Source organism: Phasianus colchicus, chromosome 7, assembly GCF_987193195.1.
Source record: "Phasianus colchicus chromosome 7, bPhaCol1.hap1.1, whole genome shotgun sequence".
Classification (NCBI taxonomy): Eukaryota; Metazoa; Chordata; class Aves; order Galliformes; family Phasianidae; genus Phasianus; species Phasianus colchicus.
This window is the reverse complement of record NC_143442.1, coordinates 3,960,885-3,983,187: the sequence shown is the minus strand read 5'-3', so window position 1 is coordinate 3,983,187 and position 22,303 is coordinate 3,960,885. Positions and strand designations below refer to the sequence as shown.

At 38.4% G+C, this 22,303-nt stretch overlaps 1 protein-coding gene across 4 annotated transcripts in view; it reads left to right on the top strand.

The window, feature by feature from the left end:
• Positions 1–22,303, top strand: part of ARHGAP15 (Rho GTPase activating protein 15) — a 315,056-nt gene that overhangs the window by 242,300 nt on the left and 50,453 nt on the right. For all 4 annotated transcript variants that reach the window (XM_090143526.1, XM_090143525.1, XM_031590760.2 and 1 more), the window contains one exon: positions 13,277–13,411. In XM_090143526.1, the coding sequence (XP_089999652.1) occupies positions 13,277–13,411 (135 nt within the window). The remainder of the gene's footprint in view (positions 1–13,276; positions 13,412–22,303) is intronic.

Genomic DNA, 22,303 nt, shown 5'->3' with positions numbered 1-22,303 from the left:
CCAGTCACCAGGGAGCGATGGCTTGATGGGAGCCGTGGGGAGGACTGCACCTCCTGGTCCTCTCCAGGTTCGGGGCTGTTAGACTGGAGGTGTTGGGTTGGGGTGTTGTTTCCCATCCATTCCTTGTGCTCAAAGGGCACATTCAAGTTTCCCTCACGTAATCTGCATTTCTAGAAGAATCTCTGAAGTTTTGAGTGGAAAAAGTGGTTGTCAAGAGCTAAAGCCCTAACTTAGTGCTGTTGTTTCATTGTTTTGAAATAAAAGACCAGGCAGACAAAAGAAAGTGGAACAGCACAAAGTGAAGTGCCTGCACGCTCTGTGCATCCACAGGAAAATAGGCATGGTCTCACCCATCCTGCTCAGTGGTACAGGAATTCCCTTTACATGCAAACCAAGGCTCAGAACAGACGAGTAGTTCAGCACATGAACTGACCATTTCTGGGTGTCATGAGTCTCTGACATGAGATGCGGTTTTAGTGGGTTCTCCTGCTATTTTGGTCACAACTACTCCTGGTATTTGTAGCTGCTCAGCAGATCAAGCCTGGTTTTTTTTTTTTCTTTTTTTTTCTCCTTGCTTACCAGGTAGCATTTTGTTGCATGATAATGCAGTATTCTACCTTATGTCGCATAAAAACTGTCTGCACTGAAATTATCATGGGAATACTTTTCTTCACCCCATTTCTTCACAGATGAATCCAACTGCTTCACTAATCATTGACGTACTAGTTAACACAGACAGAATTTGTAGATGGAGGCAATGTCATAAAGCACTCCCTCATTTCAAATTCCTTCCTCTCAGTGGTATCAATGTTCGCTGCAAAGACACCGATGATACTGAATTTAATTGGTATTTATGCACGGGGTCATGTGTGCTCTCCAAGAAGTTTCTGTGTAACTTTTCCCTAATTGAAATTAGATTGAAGTGTTGCTGTGTACACTGCGACTTAATGGTGACAACGTTGAGCCAGCTTCGAAGCTCAGATGCATGGCACGCATCCCAAGAAATCTGCTATGATGCTCCCACATACATCTATGCATATTTTTATGGTACAAGAGACATAAGGTGTGGAAAAGGAGCAGTCTCTTTAAGGGGGATGTGGCAACCCTATCTGCCAGTCATCTTGCCTCTGCTGTTCTATTCCTTTTGCAGCCATTCTGCCTTTCCTGTATCTATAACATCCTTACATACAAGCTACTACTGTCTGCACAGCAATTAAAATCCATGGCAAGGTGAGAGGCCAAAAGATTAATGGAGTGGTAGCCACAGTCCATTGTGGAAACTGTAGTTTGGGAATGGATAGCTGCCATGCAACGCAGGACTCGGTGCTGCCGTGGGTTATCGACGACCTCGCTGCAGAATACCTGCAGCTGGATTGCACTGTGTGCCATGCACAGGCAGCAAGCATGCGGCCAGCTTTTCCCTGCTGGAATCGTGTTGGGTGGGAGCTGAATTTACAGCAGCTCATAGAATGGCACTGTGTATTAACCAGTGTCCTTGAACGTTTTTCATACGCCTCTAAGAGACTCTTCAAGCAGCATTGGTTCTCCGTGCAAAAATCATTAAACTTCTGAAGGAAGTAGTAGTAGTCTCGGTCACAGTGCTTTAAGTACCAGTGTATAATTAGAGACGTGGATAAATTAAGTACATTTCAGGTATAATAGGAAAGTTGAGGAAATTCTCCAAATATTAGCAAAGCTCCAAAATCTAAGTACTTTGTGTTGTGTGCTGTTTTAATGACTACGACTTAAAAATGTGCATAATTCCAAAGAGATCACATGTTTCACATAATAAAAATTACTGTGACATAAAATATATATTTTCCTTAAAAAGTACTTGTAATATCAAAAGGACTGTGAAGTATTAGCCATTTAATACAAATTTATCTTTTCTTGCAGATGATTACATTTTCATTTTAATTGCTCACATTTCCCGTTCTGATCTCAATGTTTTATAGTAGACAAGACACGCCACAAAGAAAAAAAAAAAAAAGATTTTATTTGTTAGTTAACAGTCTTCAGAAGTCCTAATTTGGCCAATGTGTTCTGCTGCAAAGTCTTGGAATGCTGTCTTGCAGTTTCAAAAGTGATCTTATTTGGCTTCCCAGAAACTATTATGCCTGGAGGATGCCACGAGAACAAGGGCTGCCTTGTTAACAAGTAGAAAACTCTCAAAAACAAGATAGGATCCTGATATAAATCATAATTTAGATGCACAGAGCTGTGTTCACAACCACAGTAATGTAATTCATTTACATCTAGTTATTACTTATCTCCACCCGAACTACTAAGTTCAGGAATGCAGCTGCCTTGTGCCTTGTGACTCGTGGGGGTTAGGGGGAATGACATCACCGAATTTAAACACATTACCATGCTGACATAGTGGCACCTTGTTTTCCCTTCCGTGGATAGAGCAAGGATTGTGTGCTACCCCCCATTCTTCCAAAGAATACCTTTTTTTCCCCTTTCAAGCAGCTGCTATATGAAGGGTTGCAAATGTCACTTCAACTAATGATGAATGATGCTTGACCCCTGGACCTGTTACTATGAATTTTATGCAATGCTAAATTAATATGAAAGATCTCTGCTAGAAGACTTCAGCTATTATGCGTGTGGCATAAATGATATGTTAAACAATCCAAATTTTCTCTCATAACCGCGGTAAAACTCAGAGCTGCTTGAACCGTTTTGATGTGTATTTCTACTCAAGATTAGGATCTTTTCGTTCTAAAAATATTTTTGGTAAGCAAATCAGTTTGCGAAAAACATTGTCAAAAGGGCAACTGGCCCACATGTCTTTGTAGCTGGCGTTTGAATATAATTAATTATGTAAAGTAATAGTTAGTGGGAGCTTAACAATTAGTAGAATCTGTCAAATAGTCACACGGAAATTACTAACTAATTGAACTACTGGTCTTTTATTGTTGCAGGAAGCAGTGCACAGTGTCGTTCTTTTATCTCGGAACTTTGTTATTATCGCGCATCCCATTTTTTGAGCAATGTATGCCTCCTCGTAGGCTAATATATAAATAACTCTCCCAGTAATGTCACAGTGTGCAACAGCGTTTGAAATAAAAACACCTGTTTTAATTAGTATTCAGATTGGCGCGGTTAAAAAATGATAATCCTCTCGCAGTTGCATGACATTTTTAAAGCTTTGAATTTCCATCTGTATCTTATATTATGATGTTTCAGGATTGTCGTGAGTTAATTATGTTAACTTTGGAAACATTGCTTGCATTTAGAATGAAAAACTTCAGCTTGAATAGCCAGGAAAGCAGATGCTATCTTTCTTGTCAACTGCTTTGTTGTGTGTTGCCTTGAAACTTTTTATAAGATATTGCATCCAAAAGGAAGTATAAATCTCCATTTATTTGAAACAGTGCCCTAATCTAATCAATATTTTAATATATTACTTGTGGGAGGGACCTACATGCATCTCAAAGTCATGAAAATCTCTTCTTTTTATTTAGAACTGTCATGTTATTATGAGTCTATTTGCAAGACTAATTTAAAAACAGAAAAAAAAACCATGCATTATCAAGTATTAAAATTGCATCAAAGCATAGATTTTCTCTCCTGAAATAGATATGCCTGTAATTTTAGGTAGGGGGGGAAAAAAAAAAAAAAAAAAAAAAAAAAGGAAGTGGGAATATTAGAATTAGAACAGACAGGAAGATAAACCCTCCAAAAGAGAATGATAAGCAGAAATATGAAGTTAGGGTATCCAGTCTGCACTGAGGGATGTGGTCAGTGGGCATGGTGGGATGGGTTGGGATTGGGCTTAGGGATCCTAATGATCTTTTCCAACCTTAATGATTCTGTGACTGTATGATAGAAAGGGGGATAGATGTATGCTCTGAAGTCCTCAGTGACTGGAAATTTCTTACTTTTGGTTAAAAAGACCTCAGTGACTTTGCTGTAGAGTTATGGGAGCTAAATGCTCAACTGGCTCTCTGTGTGTAGCTCTTAGGTCCACCTGTCCTGCGATCTGATGTGTTTCATGGGCAGCTTTGCTCATAAACTTAGATTTTCAATGATTTTAAAGTGTAATATGCATCTGATGAAGACTTCTTGCATTGCTAGGAAAATGTGGGGTTCTGCAAGCAGAAGCTGCAGTGCACAGCGTGCCCTAGCCTGGAGCAGGACAGCTTTCAGCATCAGATCCTTGCTGGTGCAGAGGGGATGTAGCTCTGAAGACAATGATGCATTTTTCCCCCCAAAACTGCACTTTCTGAGAATCTTCCCCATTCAGGGTGATTCTCAAAATGCATCAAAATACATGAAAATTCGTGTCATTATTAGCACTATTATTATCAAAGGACATTTCGTTAACATTTGAAAGCCCTTCAGTGCACTTGAAGATATATTTGTTTTACCAACTTACATAATCCCCTCCTGTTTAAAGTTTTGTTTTAAACACATGCAATTATCATCTCATATGCCCTGATTCAGTAAGCACTTAGAAGCATTCCTATCTTTAACAGCATAGCTAGTCCTGCTAATATCCAGGGAATGGAATTAGAGCTTCAGATATTAGCAAAAAGTAATGCAAATGTGAATTAAGAAACGTGGTTTTGAAGTAAGTTGACTGAGGATTTTTTATTTCTCCGACTGACTGCAAAAGTTTGACACGCACACACACACACACAAAAATCAAAGCAAGTATTACTGATATTAATAATTATTAAGAAACTATATGAAGTTGAATATTTTAGGCTGGGTAGCTAGAAGGAATTAGGCACTGAAATAACCTTCCAGTTAGCAGGGGGAAATAAAATCCAAACAGCTTTTGGAGCCATCAGCAGCAGAGGCAGCAACGTGGCTGCTTGCAAAACTGAGCTCCCAAAGTCCATAGCCCGTGTGATATTGTGTTTCTCTCTGCGTGCGTTTCGTGATCCTGATCGTAACGTGGTGGTGCTTTGGTGCCTGTTTTTCCTTCCAGTCTCAAGCTTTATTTAGTACTGAAAATCTTCATCATTTACTCATTACATAAATATATTATTGGTTATATCTAATGCTATATATGGGCAGCTGGAATAAGAATAGTATTGTTATTTAGCATGGAATTCATTTACTGAAAAAAAAATGAAGTTGTTTGTATTGTAGAATTTGGCTATTTGCAAGCTAATGAGGATTTCACACCGATAGTTGTGCCTGTGCCTTTTCCATACAGATAAAGCTAAGCTTAGCTGCCAAAAGCTCTTACTGCCCTACCTCTGTGCAGGATTCCACGTGAAATGGCAGTGATGTTCTCTGTGCTGTATGGTGTCACACATCGTCTATTTGAAGGCAAATTGTCACTTTATGGCAACACTTTCAGCCAAAATTCCATGAACTAAGCTAGGGAATGTGAAGCAAAAATTATTCTTATGACCCAAATACAAGTCTGCTTCCCTGCCTTGTGTTTTTCAAGACAAGTCATTTTACTGCTAGAAGAGAAAATAAGCGATGTTTAAAAGGTAAGGTGCAAGTACTGAAGTGCTAGCTTGAAAGTATTTAACAAAACTGTCCTTTCTTTTTAAGCAACTTGAATAAAGTGTCTAAATGACCTCTTCCTAACCAAAAGAGAATATAGAGAAGAAATTAAGCTTTATTGGTAAATTAAAGCCCAAATCCCATGGTTGATGAGAGATACGGTCTGTTTGAAATAGTTACAGTTTCAGACTTTCTCTTCTACAATCAGCGGGTGGAGACCAACATAATCCAATTAATTGTAATTCCCTTTTGTGACACTGGTACAGTGGTGAATGATATAGTAAGTCCATTGAAGTCTTATCTCTGGTCAGATAATCCAAATGGATTCATATTATGAAACAGTCCTTTATAAAAAGTTCCGATGAACAGAACAGAAGTGTTCTGACTTTACTGAACCAGAAGATAAATTCTACACAAAATAAAGTGTTTTGTCCTTGACATTTGCAGAGCTTCTGTATACCTGACTCCGTATAAGAATACTTCTTTCAGCTGGCTTATTTCAAAGAGCCCTTTCATTAGAAATATATCCAGAATTTATTCTCTGGACCAGCTATGAACTTTTGCACGTACAGAAATACAGTTGTTTACATGTATGAGTGGTCTTTATTCTTGCAAACAATCCCATTAAAATTCATGTGATTAATTACTAATGTAAGAAATAGATGAACAGTATCTTGAGAATCAAGTTTGGATTTCTATTTTCCCCATAAAGCAATAAACCAATAATTCATCGATAATCTTTATGACTGCAAACAAGTACATATGTGTGCATGTTCCTTTTTAGTATTGTAAGAGAACTGGGGGAATTGCTTAATTTTTGCTCAGGCTTTGATCTCTTTACATTTGGAAGTCATTTACATAAAGGAAGTCATATTGATCTTTATTGTTTTGTTACTTTTTTTCCCTTGATTGTTGAAACTCACTGAAATAAGGCACCAGCTTATTGTTATTGGGGTCAGTCCCAGTAACACATTTGGCTATACGCAATAAGAAAGGGTTGGGTAGTATGCCTGCTTTTGGAACTGTTTTCATACAGACCCTTTCGGTTTAGCAGTCACTGGAGACAGGGCTGATTTAGAGGATCAGCAGTCTGATCCAGTGCCACGCTATTTGTATTTCTTGTTTCCTTTAAAGTTGTCTACAGTAAGTCCGAGTTACAGCAGAAGTGTTTTCACTTGTAGCATGTTGAAATCTCCTATTTGACAAAAGATATTGAGATACCATTTGTGGGAGACAATGCTCTAGACCTTATATTAAGGTCAGATCTTTTGGTGTCTCAAAAATACTTTTTTTTTTTCCTTTTTTTTTTTTCCCCCTTAAATTGTTTGGTTGAAATTTAATACAAAGAATTTTTTACCCTTTGGGGTACGTTACATATAAAATAATTTATGACCCATGAATCACAAGAAGGCAGTGAATTAGGTTTCAGATAAGTCTGCCAAATATTACAAAACATTGTGTACAGATTTTTGGACTATGAAAAGGCTTTTGACAAGAATGGAAATAGAGGCAGTGTTAGAAACCGAGACTAGGAAGAACAGAAGAGCTATATGTCAGAATCCTAAAGCACTCTGACTTAGTAGTACAATTAAAAAGATAGGAATATGACCATATTTTTGAAGTATGAAAATGGGACAGAGAGTCATTGTCCAGTCCCTCCCTGTATTAGGTCCTGAGAGCTTTCAATCTATTTCAAATGTAGATTTGTGAATGCAGATGCATACAATTCTGACAAAAGACCTGAGTGTCTATGGAAAAAAATAAAAGCACAAAACCTAGCAACAAAAATCTTAGGTTAGACTGCAGAAAAGCTAACTGGAGAGCAGTTACACAATAAAAAATATTTGCTTTGACTAATATATGTATATGCATATATATATATTGAAGCAGTGGAAAGCAGAGCTCAGAATGGACTTTTACCTTTCAGTAGTAAAATGTATCATGCAAAGTGAGTTCCTTATCTCAGATAGATAGTATTTGATATTTCTGTTTTGTTGAAACATTCACTTACAAAATGGAATAAAGCCCATTAGTTGATGAAGAAGAATTAGAAAGACAGTAGTCTGATTTGGTATAATAGAGAGAAGAACAGAAAGAAAAACAAAATAAAGTGCACTTTGCTTACTAGGACATAAATGAAATTACCATATGATAACAAAGCTCTCTCCTTAGTCTCAGAGGAAGGATGATTTGGGCCCTGGTTGCTCGGGGTGCATACAGTTAACCAGCCACCTCCAAGCAACTCGTGAAAGATGTTGGAATTCAGATGGGTGGTCTATTTGTTCTTAAGGAGCTTTCAGGAAATATTCTATATTTAAAATCAATCTTTTTCCCATACAGACTAGTTGATTCAGTTGAACTTGATGAATTTTAAAAGTACTTGCAATTATAATCTTATTACAGGAATTATTGCTTCAAATCACAGTGATTGAAAACCCAAATTTACAACTAATAATGTTGTCATCTACCCTTGTAGCAGGTATTGGCAATGAATTATGTGCAGGAGCATGATGCTGATATCTGTTTCTGGCCACTAAATGGATTCTCCTCCTTGCAGTACCACTCTGGTTTTACGCCTGCAGTTGCAAACAGTGCAAAAGCTTTCCAGACGCAACAAGTCTCCCTCTGACCATGTCTCTAAACATTAGAATTGCTCCGCATGCCTTTGTGGTGTACTATTGCTGAAGTGGATATTTTTCACAGAAACAATGAGATAGTTCATCCCTCTCTTACAGTTTGGACTTCTGTTGGAATTATGCAAGGATGAATATGAGCCAGTGTGCCCGAGTACAGAAATCTTTTATTTTTCTGGCACAGGCTGGGATTTAAGTTAGCAGTACTGGGTTGTTCCAGCATGCCCCCAGGGCAGTGAACTGTCACTGCAGAGAGCTGGAGTAAACAGCACTCGAGGTGCACATAGAGATGTTCTGCTTTCTAGCTGAAGTTGCTCAGTAATCTGCGCCTTGGCACCATGCAAATGAGCACTCTGATATTAACTAAGTGCTTAGGCATTATTACCTCATGGCATACATTTTCTGTTAAAGGGCATTCCATTTTCTTCCACCACAGAAAGAGAAATATGTGAAAGTTTTTGTTTTGCTGGTTATATCCTTGATAATTTGGTATCTTTAGATGGATGCACCAGAACTACTCAGAAGTGCATTGTATATACTAATTTGCTTATCTGACAACTTCTTTGATTTGTTACGACACTCTTGGAGACAAAGCACCATACCCTGACTGCAGGCAGGACAGTGACCTCCCAAACCTAGCAAGGAGGGACGAAGAGCTACTTAGCTGTAAGAGAGCTCCCAGAATCCAGGCTGATAGAGGGAAGTGTGATTCTGCATGAACTGAGGCTTCTGCTGTACTGTTTAGTCAAATTTCAAGGGAGTGTATGTACTTTGGAGTGTGCATATTACATGCAGTGTCAATCCGAGATTTACTGGAGGGGGAAGTGAAGCATCATGTGCTGCAACGCCAAGGGGCGAGTTCCTTGCCATGTGATGGGTGGGAGCCTTCACCACCCCTCAGCTGCCTATCTGCTGTATCTCAGACATCTCTGTGCTCTGCTGCTGCCCTGAATGGAGTGCCCATCACCTTGAAAGGAGCTGTTTTTGCTCCTCTGTGACAAAAGTTTTGAGGTGCCATTCATGCAGAAGTCTGCTGTGTCTCTGTGACCAGAGAAGTTCTGGCTTATAAAATGCAGGTACAGCTGCAAACACAAATACCTTTCAGTGCATGAATTAGTGTTTGTGTTGTCAGTCGTGAGAACAGCCCTCACATGAGGACTTAGTGCTGAAGTAGTGTGCTGAGCTTTTATGCAACTGTATCAGATCTCCTTGAGTATATTCTTTTCTTGGGTATGGAAGAACATGAGTAAGCAGCAAATTAATGAAAAATATGCCCATTAAAAGAGGGGAAAAAAGTGGTATTCAAATCTCAAGAGGAAGAGGAATGACTCTGGACAGTTTATCTTTCCCTGGTGTGGTGAAAAAGGACTTATCATCCCTCAGCCATAGGACTCTGGTTCTGAGCTCCCACCAGTAATCCGCCTGTCGGGATGAATGAGCCCAGCCAGTTTCCCAAGCTTTCAGCCAACTGGGAATGCATTGTGCACACCCAGAGCTCTTCTGCAAAGGCTTTGAAGTGAGAGGAACTTTGTGAATTACTGAACAGTGCTGTGCAGGGTTTTCTCTTGGGGAGATCTCAGCCAGAATATACACCACCTCTGGGATGGAGACTCCAGTGCTCTGAGGCTTCATCCACTGGGGCTGGTCCCTAGATGCCAAAACAGGGGAGTGCAGAGGCGATGGATGTTATGTCTGGGTGCCACCAGGAGTGCACTGCCATTCCAGTGCTTGCAGATTACTTTTGGTGAGGTTTGGTTTGAGAATATTTGCAGGAAAATACAGAGCTCCTGAATGTGGTGCTCTGGGATTTAATGGCAGCGTGAGCAAAAGGCAGTATATGCCTGGGACGTACTTGTATCAGTCATATTAAAGGAAAAATGAATGAATAAATAAAATTCAGTGGTGCTCTCAGGTGATTGCATTTTGCTCCTGGATACATGTCTCCATACAGGACAGGACATGTGGTTAAAGGAGCTGCATCCATTTTCTTCTAAAACTGACCTTTCTGCAATGTCTACCTTGGTTTTTGCTTTTTGTTTTGCTTTCAGTAAATCTCTCCGTGGATTATCTTCCTTTTTGCATGAGGACAACTTTATGGTGGCATGCATAACCCAGAGGTGGTATCTTTCTTGGTACTACTGCAGACATTACAATTGCCATTAAAAACGTGGACTGCTGAAAAGACTGGTTTACTAAAAATAATAGCATACTAAAACCCATGCTCTCTTCACAAATGTATATTGATTTTTTTTTTTTTTTAAGTAATAACCTTGACAGGTGCCCACACTATTTTTTTTTTTTTCCTTAGTGTGGTCTTTAAATTTTCATCCAAAGTATTAGCATAAATTTTACGGGATTTTCTGGGCATATTTGTGTCTGTATCTAAGATATATGATATCAACTGGCAGTGATGGTTGAACTAATCAAATACTACTGACAAGTTAAAGCAAATTTTTAGGACTGTGAGATTTTGAGCGTCTTCCCAGATACAGTATCTCCTGACTGAAAGCAGTCCTTGACTGTCAAGTTTAAATACCAGATTTGAGACTTAATCTTTGTGTAAGCAAAACACCCCAATAAGAAATATGTCTGAGTAAAGCCAAGAAGTCAGGTCCTCCCCTTAAACCTAGCCTGAAATGTGTGTGTGTGCTTATGGCCCTATTGCCATGGTATGTGAGCGATCCCAACCAGTGGGAACCAAATGAGTCTTAGACTGAATGGACTTCTATTTTTCTCTCTCTCTTTTTTTTTTTTTTTTTTTTTGACTTGGCATTTGTTCCTCCTAGCAAACATTTTTAAAAACTCTCTTATTGCTAGAGGGAAAATTGACACCCTTTGCTTTCACGATGATACATTCCTAACACGTTTCCTTGAAGAGCTGGAAATGGTGCAAAAATCTGGTAAGATAAGTCTCTGCAAAGCCTTAGAAGTCAAGCATTCCACTTTAGACATTTAAGACAAATGCATGGCAAAAACAAGTGCTTTTTTTTTTTTTAAAGGTTTCTACTTAAAGTTCTGTGCCAAAGCTACAGTACTTATACATTTTCTAAATGTGTTTTAAGCAATAAGTTGTACAACATTTTTAGAACATGTGTTAAGCTATTTCTCTAAGAATGAAGCTCTTAACAAAACATAAGCACTCTGCATGAGATCTTAGCAGCAAAGTGCTTAAAAGATAAAGTAAGAATTGGTACCATGGGAAGAACACCAGCTGTAGAGCACACAGGTCCATTATGAGAAGTATGGTAGTGGGTAGGGAGAAAATGATTTAATCAGGAGTAAAACCAATTTTATTATAAGGGCACGCAGGGGGTGTGGCACCATAGTGAGAGGGACATTTCAAAATATCTGACAGATTTCAACAATGTGAAAACCCACCCTGTTCTTTAAAGTGACAGTAAACCCCATCAGGTCTCTCTTTTTGATGCTATTGTTAACAGTTGACTGTTTAAAGCTGGCCTGCTAAGTTGCTGTCGATCTAGTTCAATAGTGTGTGGCAAAAGAAAAGGCTAATTGTTGAAATACGATCAATCAAATATGATCTCAGAGTCTAAAGAAGATCCCCTCTGATAACTCACTTGAGATCAAATCATTACTTTTATGATGGAGGTAATGCAACGGAGAAAAAAAAAAAAGGGCCTGAAACCAAGACAACTAAATAAAGTGCACAAGCGTGCCTTTGTTCCTCTTTTGTCTCGCATTACTCCAAATTAAGGAATTGAGTCCATTTCTTTATTTGCAAACATTTCCCAAATGCAGAAATTTAAAGAGCATTAAATAATGTTTATTCCACAGAAGTCAAAAGATGACTCCATTCTGAATGACATTTTTCAGTCCAAAAGCAAGCTCTATAGTGAGAAAAAACTATTGCACTGAAGTACCAGGGATCTGGAGTTGTGGGTGTCCATGTGTCTCCAATAATTGTACCATTTTGTTTAACAACAGTTCACTAAAGAGGCTGCTCTCGAAGCCAACTGAATTGCTAAACATGAAAATTCAGTGACATTCAGTAAAACATTTCAGGATTCTGTTGCTTCAAATTAAATTTGTGCAGTAGTTCTCATGGTTGGCCCTTGATTTGCATTCAGAAAGAAATTTTCTAAAAATGAGAATCACAGCACATATATAAAAAGCAAACTCCATTTTTGGAGTAGCAGGACTGGAAGAAAGTGTATGTCATTTTAATTTGATCTAATAAGGACTTACACTTTCTGTGAGTTTTATGTGGATTATGATCTCATTGTTTATTCTGTTCTAATAGTATCACTCCACTAGAAGAAAAAAAAGAGGAGAGAAAACAGAATAATCATCCAATCTTGTTTTATTTTTTTATTAGAAACTATTTTAGCATTTAGGTTCTTTTATATTTAAATTCCTTAGCTCAGCCAAGCTTCAAAAGAAAACATTTTTTTTTTGTTTGTAAAACAGTTTTGTAAGCACTTGTGGTTTGTCTTTAGTGTGTTATCATTTCTGACAGCTTTGCATAGCCTAGGTAGGCCAACAGGGGTCTGTCTAATATTGTTGCTGGGCAAATCTTCCTCCCAGAGATGAAAACCAAACAAAATATTTTTGAAGCAGTAAGAAGGAATTAATATCCTTTCTCTCACAGTACTCTATTCCTTGCTGACATTACATTCAGGCAAAAAAAAAGGAGAAAAGCGTTTCCCCATTATTCCCTTGTACATAGCAAGGCTAACACATGTAAAGCAATAACTCATTTTCTATTGCCATGTTTAGCATATGTCTCCTGTTGGCTCAGCAAGGCCTTTAGGCCGGTCCCTTGAGCCGGCCATCATTGGCAACTCTTAGCCCCTCGGCCTCAAAACCAAATAGCTTTGAATCATGTTGAGCGGTGATGCTAATTTTCATACCGATGCATTATGGGAATAAATGTATCTGACATACTGTGTCAATGGTACTGTCTCTTTGTGTCTCTTGTTTTTTTGTTAGCTGCATTCCTACAGATGGTATTCCATTGAAAATGTTCTCTTCCTACAGAAAAAAAAAAAAAGGGGGAAAAAAAAAAAAACATGCACAGCACCAAACCTCTAGGTGCAGAAGGCTGTTAACGGTTGCTGATGATAGTAGGCAAACATTAACATAATAATTAGTGTCTTGTAATTGTTTCATTAAAACCAGTTGTTCCATTTCTCCTCGTGTTTTCCCAGAAGAGAAGCTGAATTTGGACGACAGCCAGTGGGAGGACATCCACGTTGTCACCGGAGCACTCAAGATGTTTTTCAGAGAGCTGCCTGAGCCGCTGTTCCCATACTGCTTCTTTGAACAGTTTGTGGAGGCGATAAGTAAGTACATCAGATACAGTAGAAGCTAGTGAAATAGCCTGTTATATAAAAATAATAATGAACTTAAAAATTGAAGTACAGAGGCATCTCAAATCTGGCTTACCTTCCGTGATCCATGATCCTGTCTTTTTATTGTTTTTTGCTTGCCTTTTGCCTCCTACGGCATGTAGTTATTTAGCTAGAGAAAAAAAAAAAAATCAAATTATTAATCTATAAATTTCATAAAAGCAGTTTAACTTCAGTGCCTAAAATGGTTTAGGAAAGGAATTAAAATGTGTACGTATTCAAAATATGCGAGGCTGATAATCCATATATCCCCAAACACAAGAGAAGGAGTAATAATGGTGAATCATGTTAGAAGGGGCTGTCTTTATGTTAATCGGAGTGAAATGCATGTGTTTTGTTTCACAAGGTTGCAGACTCTTGCCTTACAGTGATCACAAAAAGAATGCAGAAACATTTGTGTTCTCATTTTCGTATCTACATTTGTGGGATTCTTTTTTCTTAAATATGAGGCAGCAGGCAGCAAAACTATTGTCAAAGTTCAAGGCATTTATTTTGTTATGTGTCTTTGGTTTGTGTGCTGCAATCCCTCTCTGTATTTAATATCTGCAGGTGCATTTTCTAAAACTGTAGCAGCTTGGAAAAATTTAACTCAAAAACAGAGTTATTTGGGGCTTTACTCTTGAAAACTGGGGGCTGGGATGAGATAGCTTAAGGGGGAAAAGCCCGCTAGGAGCTTAATTAAAGGTCCAATAGAGAAAAATCTTCAGGAAAAACAACAACAGTAATGTACTTAGAGATCTGTTTTCTGAATGATGGGCATGCATATTTGTCATTACTGTTAATGAGAGCTGTGTGCACACATGCGCAGCTGTCAGAGAGTATGAAGTCCTTAATGTACGGCTCACTTTGATTTTATATTCATAAGAGTCTTTAGTTCAACTAAAGCTTTTCAAGACCCAGTATCAGATATAATGAGGTTAAATGTATCTCATAAGATCCGTCCCTTCTCGGTTATAGAAAGAAGCAATGCAGTTAATGCAAGGTAAGGAAATACATTACCTGGAAGTTTACTCTTGACAGTGCACTTCTTTCTTCAGGGCACACTATAAGTAGACAGAGAAGGAACTCTCTCCAGCTTACGTTCCCATTGTGTAGTCTCCAAAGTGCTAACAGAAGGGCAAAATAAGAAAAAACCTGCTTACTGCTCAGCTTTCTGAGTTTCTGTGGCATGCTAGGACAGGATGCTCCTTTGAAACATCACCGTTGAACATAGCCTTCAGGTGGTTCTCCATCCACTGCCTCTTTGGAAAGAAGCAGTGTCCCTAGTGGATGTGGTACATGAGGTACATGAACGAGGTCTCTTAAGCATGTTGTTCTGCATTTATTACATGTAGTCTGCCTTTTTACTCCCTGTTCCAGATAGTTCACCATCACACTGGTTTGCTGCAGCTAAATAGTCTTCCTGCCCTCTTCTCATTCATTCTTTGGTGTACGCTTTGGCTCAGCCAACGCCGTTGTATCGTGAAGGCCCTCATCATGAAACCATGACCATGCTATCTTCTGTTCTCACTCTCATGCTAGTATTCAAGCCCAGATGATAGGAAGTCTTTTGGAGGCTCAGTGGGAGGATTTTTATAGTAAAAATAACAGGTAACCAATAATAGACTTGTGAAATGGACTTTGAAAGCATGTCAGGATGAGACTCTTCCCTAAAGCATCAATATTCATGAGTGAGAAATTAACGTCCCTTTCTGCTTTTGGAGCTATTATTAATTCTTATTATGATTTTGAGAGCCATTATACACATTGATAGACTAACGAACAGTCATTTATAGAGGGATTTTAAAACAGTTTCTTCCTAGGAAGAAAATACTAGCACTCTAAGACATTCTTTGCACTATTTCAAATCCCTAATTCTTGTTGCTTTCTTTACGGCACATTAGGGTGATTTCTACCTATCCAAGTGTCCAATATAATCTACGATTTCCAATCAATCTTCTCTTTATTTGGCCTTTACTGCCAACGTATCTACAAATCTGTATTCTTACCATCTCTACTTAAAAACATCTATAAACAACAATTAGGTGTTTCCAGTGGTTTTTGAGCTCTTCTACATCCTAATAGTCCCGAGGCAAAGTAAAATATCTCTTGTCTTCAATGTCATTTCCATAGTAGTTGAGTCTTTGGCTAGTTTGTGCTAATTGCCTTAGCTGCTAGAAAATTGGTCTGTGCTGAACTGCTAGAACATTTCCTTTCCACTTCAGGATGCTGTTAATAAAAGCCTATCTGTCTTTTCTGTCCATTCTTCCAAAACTGGTGGTGTTAGCACCCAGTGCATGGGTATGCAGTACATATAGAAAGAGCACTTACTATCAGAAATAAAGCAAGCTGAAGACTGCAAGGAAAAGGGCAATTAGGACATGTTCCCTACGATAACATGAAGATGTCATTGCTGCTCCAACATCCTTCCTCCAGCATTGAGCACACCTCCATCAAAGCCACATTGTTAGAAATTGTTAGTAATACATTGTTAGTAAGAAGAAGTTGTGTAAAAACCAATCTATGGTTGGTAACAAGTAATCACAAACATTTCTTGGTGGCTTATCCATTTAGTTTGAAGTCTCTGGAGGGATGAGTACCCAAGAGGTGCCCCAGGCTCTTTATGCTGAAGCTATTTTTAAGATTATGTAAAAAATTCCAAAGCAAGCTTAGTATTACTTTTCCTGGTTGAGGCCATTTTAATTTAGGAACAAAATATTATAGTCCTGTGTATTAGGCAGAGTGCTTTCTCTCTACCTTCAATTTCCCCTATAAGTTTAGATATGGCCATAATATTGGAAAAATTTAGATACGGCTGTAACATTAGGAGATAATTCAGGGCACTATAGATTCTCTGAATTTGGTTTGCCAGGCTGAAGCTGCTTAATTACTGTCCACGTAGCTTATATCAGAGAATTTATAAATGACAAATGGAAGGCCACAAGACCTCTGACCTAATACTAATTTTGTTGTTTAGGATTTGGAAAGCAAGTTTTTCAAGGACTTTGTCTGATATATTACTGGCAAGTCATTTTGTGGTATTTTGGATGAAATATGCACTTCTAAAGCGTGCCCAAATGCTGCTATGTAGTCAGGTTCAGCCACACTTAAATTACTTAGCACCGCAAATAGTTCTATTGATTTTCTGCAAGATCAACAGACGTGGTTCAACAGATTGTCTGCAAGTAAAATTGTACTTCATGTGAGTAAGGTGGTAGAAGTGCCAATAACTGAAACATTTACTCACCTTATTTGCAGAATTCAATCTGTATGTCCATGCAATCTTCTTACAGAATTTGTTTCGTACACTGAAACTAAAAAAAGTACCCCCAAAAGCTGTTAAAAACATCAGCAGGTAAATGTGTTAATTGCTTACAAATATTTAGTTTAATTGAACAAATTTTATTGAAAAGTCTCAGGCAGAATGCATGGGGGAAAAAAAAAAAAAAAAGAAATTTTGTCTACTGTGATTTCCTCTGCAGTTATGACTGGTATCCATAGAATAAAACAAATGGGAAAATTCAACATGGGAAATATTCAAATGCTGACTAGTCATTTCAGATCTCCTCACCTGGGGAAAGCTGTATAGTTGGTGCATCTGTATAGACAGTGCATCTGTTCAAATGCAGTTACAAGACAAAAATAATAAAAAACCTGATATCCCACAAAGGAAAATTCCACCAAGTTCCCAAAGCTACAGCATCTGTCACTGGTTTGGAAGGGCTGGGTTCAAATCTTTGATTTTGTCTGCCACAGGTTGGAAATGTTACTGTGTTGGAAAGATTTTTTTCAGTGAGGTTAAGTGATTGTGCCATCATTTCAATTCCTTATCTATAATATGAATTTACTAGGTGGCACCTAAGTACTGTAAATAAACAGGTGATTTATCTTTTAAAGTGCACATGCACACAAATTAAATGCATGTATATGCTCTAAACAGAAGTCTTTTTGCCAAAATGATGATTCTTTCATAGTGAGTTTTCTGAAGGAAGGTATCTGTTGCTGCTGTGCTGTTCCTACCTAAGGCAGACAAACACAAAAGTGAGAATAATACAAATGAAGTGTTACTAAATGTGACTTCCAGGCTTCCAAGTGGGACCCACAACTTAATAGGAAGTACCTCAGGTCCCAGTATGAGGAACAGAAAACACGGTATCCATGTGAGCCACCAAGTTACTGGGGAAAAGGGCAGCAGATCTACTTAGCTAACATCATTTAGGTCCTGCCAACACAGGCCCAGCACTCCCCAGAAACTTTAGCAGAGAAATCCTCCATCTCTGAAGATCAAGATTTTTGGTCCTAGCAGAAAATAAAACATCTGTCTACAGAGGGTGCAGTAGAGCCCTAGTCACCTCCAGGTCTTATAAGGCCACAGTTGCAGCACGCTGGGGGGTTAGATGGCAGATGAAAAAGGTTTAAAGAATTATAATGGTAAAGTGCATAGAAACTATGAAATGCTCATTAGATACTCATATCGTTATTATTTTATTGTTTGGTTGTTTTGTTTTGTTTTTTGGTTGGTTGGGCTTTTTTTGTTTGTTTCTCTGATGGACCATTAACACTTTTTTCAACTGATTTCACACTTATCCTTTCGATATATCAATTAAAGTCTCTTGGTGCATGCTAAACAGAATTCACAATGTCATTCTTATCAATCCTATAATGTCTTGTGCTACCCTATTATATAGAGACTGAGTAAGATGATTATTTAGTATCTGACGTATGATAGAGTTTTGTAACTCTTTGGTTTACTGGAAGAAGGTAGAACATTTCTTGTTGGTATTAGTTACTGGTTTCAGTGGTCTCATCCAACAAAGTCAATGCAGTCATGGTCTTACTAAACAGAGTGGTAACACAGCAAAGGAATAAACTCTTATTTCATTATAGCAGTAGACTGTTTTTAACCCACAAAAGCTATCTATTACTATCAGGAGAAATCAGACCTTTTCATGTCAGCTCTTTATCTCCATGGAAGATGGCATCAGGAAAAAGGTTTACTCTCAGCCTAGGCTCCAATCTTGCTTCAGAAAGTTCTCCTTTCAAACCTGCTGCGTGCACAGCCAGAGGCAACGTGCTGCAGAAACTCATGTCTGTGTAGGCAACAAACACAATTCAGTCTTCAGCAGGCCATAGCACAGTTTGCACTGAATAACATAGCTGTCGTGTTTGCCTGGAAGTAGTCCTCATCAAAATTGGGCAAAAAGATGTATCAGGAGGCAATCAACAAGTCTAGTCATCGATACATAATCATGATCAAAGAACAGAGCTGCACTGATTGAAAATGCAGCATAGCCAGGACCTGCTTTGAACCACTATGCAGTGTTATGAAAATAGTCGCTAGGAAAGGGAAAGGAAGTAAATACATTCATTTATTCTGACAGTCATAACATCCTTATATCATCTTGGTGAAAAGTTACAAACGATGTCTAAAGAAATTTTCAAAAGACAACTATAGAAGCCTCACTCGAGGCTTACAAAGAACAAGGCTCAAGGCCAACTTGTCTTGGAAAGACAAGTCAGCATATTGCACTGTAATAAATCCATGACAGTCTCTTAACATCATCACGTAATAGGTTCCTGAGAAACAAAATCTTATCAGTCTCTGGCATTATGCAAATTTCTGTCATAATCTCAATCTGTGGGCTTCGAGTCCTAATCAAACTGCCTTCAGCTTCGCAGTTGGCGAGCCTCCTATTGAAACTGTTTTCCTATCCTTCTTTTACTTGTCCAAGGAAGTTTTGGGGCTTGGCATGGCATCAGGAAGCCTCAATTTCATGTGAACACAGTGATTTGTAAACAAACCCAAGGTCACCACAATATATCTCAAATAATAAGTCATATTAATCCATCTCAGGTTGAATCTAAATATCAGAAGACAATGGAAGTCCAGAACCTAAATGCAAACAGAACAAAAACGGCATAGTAAAAAGGAGTATCCAAAAGTTGAGGCACAGTGCAGATTTCTTTAAAAAAGGAATGATTTTGTGGACAATGCAGGGAAATATATAAATATCTCCATGTAGAGGGATGTATAACCTGGCTACCAATATATTTCAGCTGTACCATCACGCCCATTCCAGCTAGCGTAGGTATACTCTTCATTCATACTTGAGGCATAAAGAAAGCCCACCTGCAATGAAGATGTAAATGGAGGCTGACATACTTGTAACAGCAGCAGACTGGTAACAAGAGTGGTTCATTCCAGGCTTTTTGTTCCCAAGAGGTGTCAAGGAACAATATGCCCCAGTAACCTCCAGGTCTCTATTGGTGACTTTCCATTCACAGTTGCAAACTGTTTCTACTCAGCAGCACTTTTAAATACATCTTTCGAGCTCTGAATGCAACTGTTTTAGAAGAAAGAATTAGAGGGCATGCGTATGAATGCATTTGTCTTTTGAGGTGGAAAATTGCCCCAAAAGGGGGTAGAAAATAAGGGAGTTGAACATTTATTATCTTTTATTCCCATGTAGATAGTTCTAAGTTATTTGAAAGAGAATGAGTATAAAATCTACGTATGATGATTTAGCTCCTCTGAATGGCTTCATTCTGTTATGAAGGCCCATATAACTCCCGTCCATAGGTCCATAGGCTGACTTTGCTGTCTGGTTGTTTTGTTTTATCTTTAAACATAAGAATCTACCTATAAAAGGCACATATCATAATATTCACTAATCTTTTTCTCCTGCAATTTTGCTACAAAGAGCATTTAACAACACTCTTATATATGCTTTACAGTGTTCAAGTCACACCACCAAACCAATTAATTTAACTTTCAAGGAAAAGTGGAGAACCTGAGTAACCTTGCTGAAAGGGTTGCATCAGTGTTAAAAATTGCCTTAAAATTAAAGGAACTGAAAAAAATGGTGTCTTAAAAACATGGCAAAGAGCTTACAATTCTCATCAAAGCAAACAAACAAATTTTAAAAGAATTTGTACTTGAATATTGCTGTCATGCGAAGTTTGCACAGCAGGGACATATTCTCTGCAATTTAATCTTTTTTGTTATTATAGTTGTAATTTTTTTAGCATACTGGAAATTTTATTGCGGATGCCTGGCCTGTCTCTTAACTCATGCTAATTATATTCATAATTAAATGTTAAACAAGAATTGACTAGGCCAACTGGCTTGCACAGGTGTTAGTGGTATGAATGGCTTAATGCTTACACAATAAATTATTGGATCTGAATCTGTAGTTTAATCTGCTCAGTGAGAACCTTTTGCAAGAACTTTGCTGTACGTGGTAGGTCCAGCACAGTGCTTTCAAGCCAGTACTTGCAAATAACACTTATTAGGCACCATTGTCTCCAAACTGTGGCTTATTTTAAATAGCACAATGCTAACAAGGCTAAAAGACTTCTTGGAGTTCTATCTGCCATGAGATAGGGATGGTCAGAGTATTAGTACTTATTTGGATAACTGGCAGAGACTTGGTGTAAATGACATCTGGGAAGCAGTGTACCTCACTTCAGTTCACCAAAAAACAGTTGTTAATATGTGTAAATGATAGCCAGATTCATCATCAAGGCTCTCAGACTATTGGCTTTATATTGACTGCCAGTTGATGGAGTGCAGAATCAAAAAATTGCAAACAGAGAATACATGAGTTTCAGTTTGCTCATCTTTAACTTACTTGTGGGCCACAGAAAATTGTGTATTGGTGTAATATAAATTTGATCTGTGGTTAAGAGAATCTTTTCATATGGAAAAGAAAGGACAGTAGCAAAAAACAAGTCAACTAGAGAGTTCATATGTAGGTTAGCATAGGAGAAGCTCATAGAGAAAACCAAGAGGGAGAGAACAGTGAAAGAGAAGACAAAGAGACATTGAGAAATCCAAGCAATAACACACTTCAGGCAGAAAGGAGGAGAAAAAAAGAGAGAGAAAAGGAGCTATTTAGTAGCTGTGACAAGATCTTTGTAACCTGGAGCATTTGCAGGAGGCAGGGGGAGAAGAACTTCTCATGGAGGTTATCTGGAGCTCTTGACAAAGTGAGAATTGGCACTCTGGGTTTGAGGGGAAAAATGTTTCATCAGGCTTGTGAGTGAAGCTTCCACTCAGGGAAAGTAATAACAGGAGGAGAAACAGCCTATAATGCCCCAGTTACACAATTTCAGAAGTGCAAAAATGGAAGAAAAGGGGGGAGGGGAAAGTGGAAAGAGAAGACCAGGAAGGGAGTGAAAGGAGCCTTCTAGAGCAAGAGGAGATGCTGAAAGTCATCACCTCCAGTGCTGTGTCTTCTTCCTCTCTTCATATGACTTTTTACTATCCAAAAGTTGCTTTGCTGTCTTCCTCAAGTAAGACTGACACCACACATCTGTGTGTGCTGGCACAGTGGGTTTCAACCAGCAGAGAAGCAGGCATGGTCAAATCTTGATGGTAACTGAGTTGTTCCTTGGTCCTTATTATGCAGATATTTGAAGAATTAGCTGAAGGCAAGTGTGTTTACCCTGCAGCAGGAATAACTGAAAATGTTGATTACTGTGATAATGCATGTTAGACTATGGAAAATCTAAAAAATTAAATCAGTCTAGATCAATCTAAAAATTTAAGCTGTGTTCATTTACACCTTTTAGTTGCTCAAAGGGATTGTTACCTCCCTTAGGGCTCTCCAGCACCAGCATGCTCTGACCACACTGCCCCAGTGCTGATATCAGAGCCTTCATTTGGGAAATTTCTCCTCCAGACAGTGCAACCTTCTGGGGTCTTCAAGTTCTGGCAGGTAAAAACAAGCCATGAAACGTGCCTTGACGTGGACCCTTTCTATGCAGTTTTACAAACTGTTCTTTTATAATGATTAAGAGTGTTGCTAGCAACATGACATCAGGGAAGACTTTGCTTCTGATAAT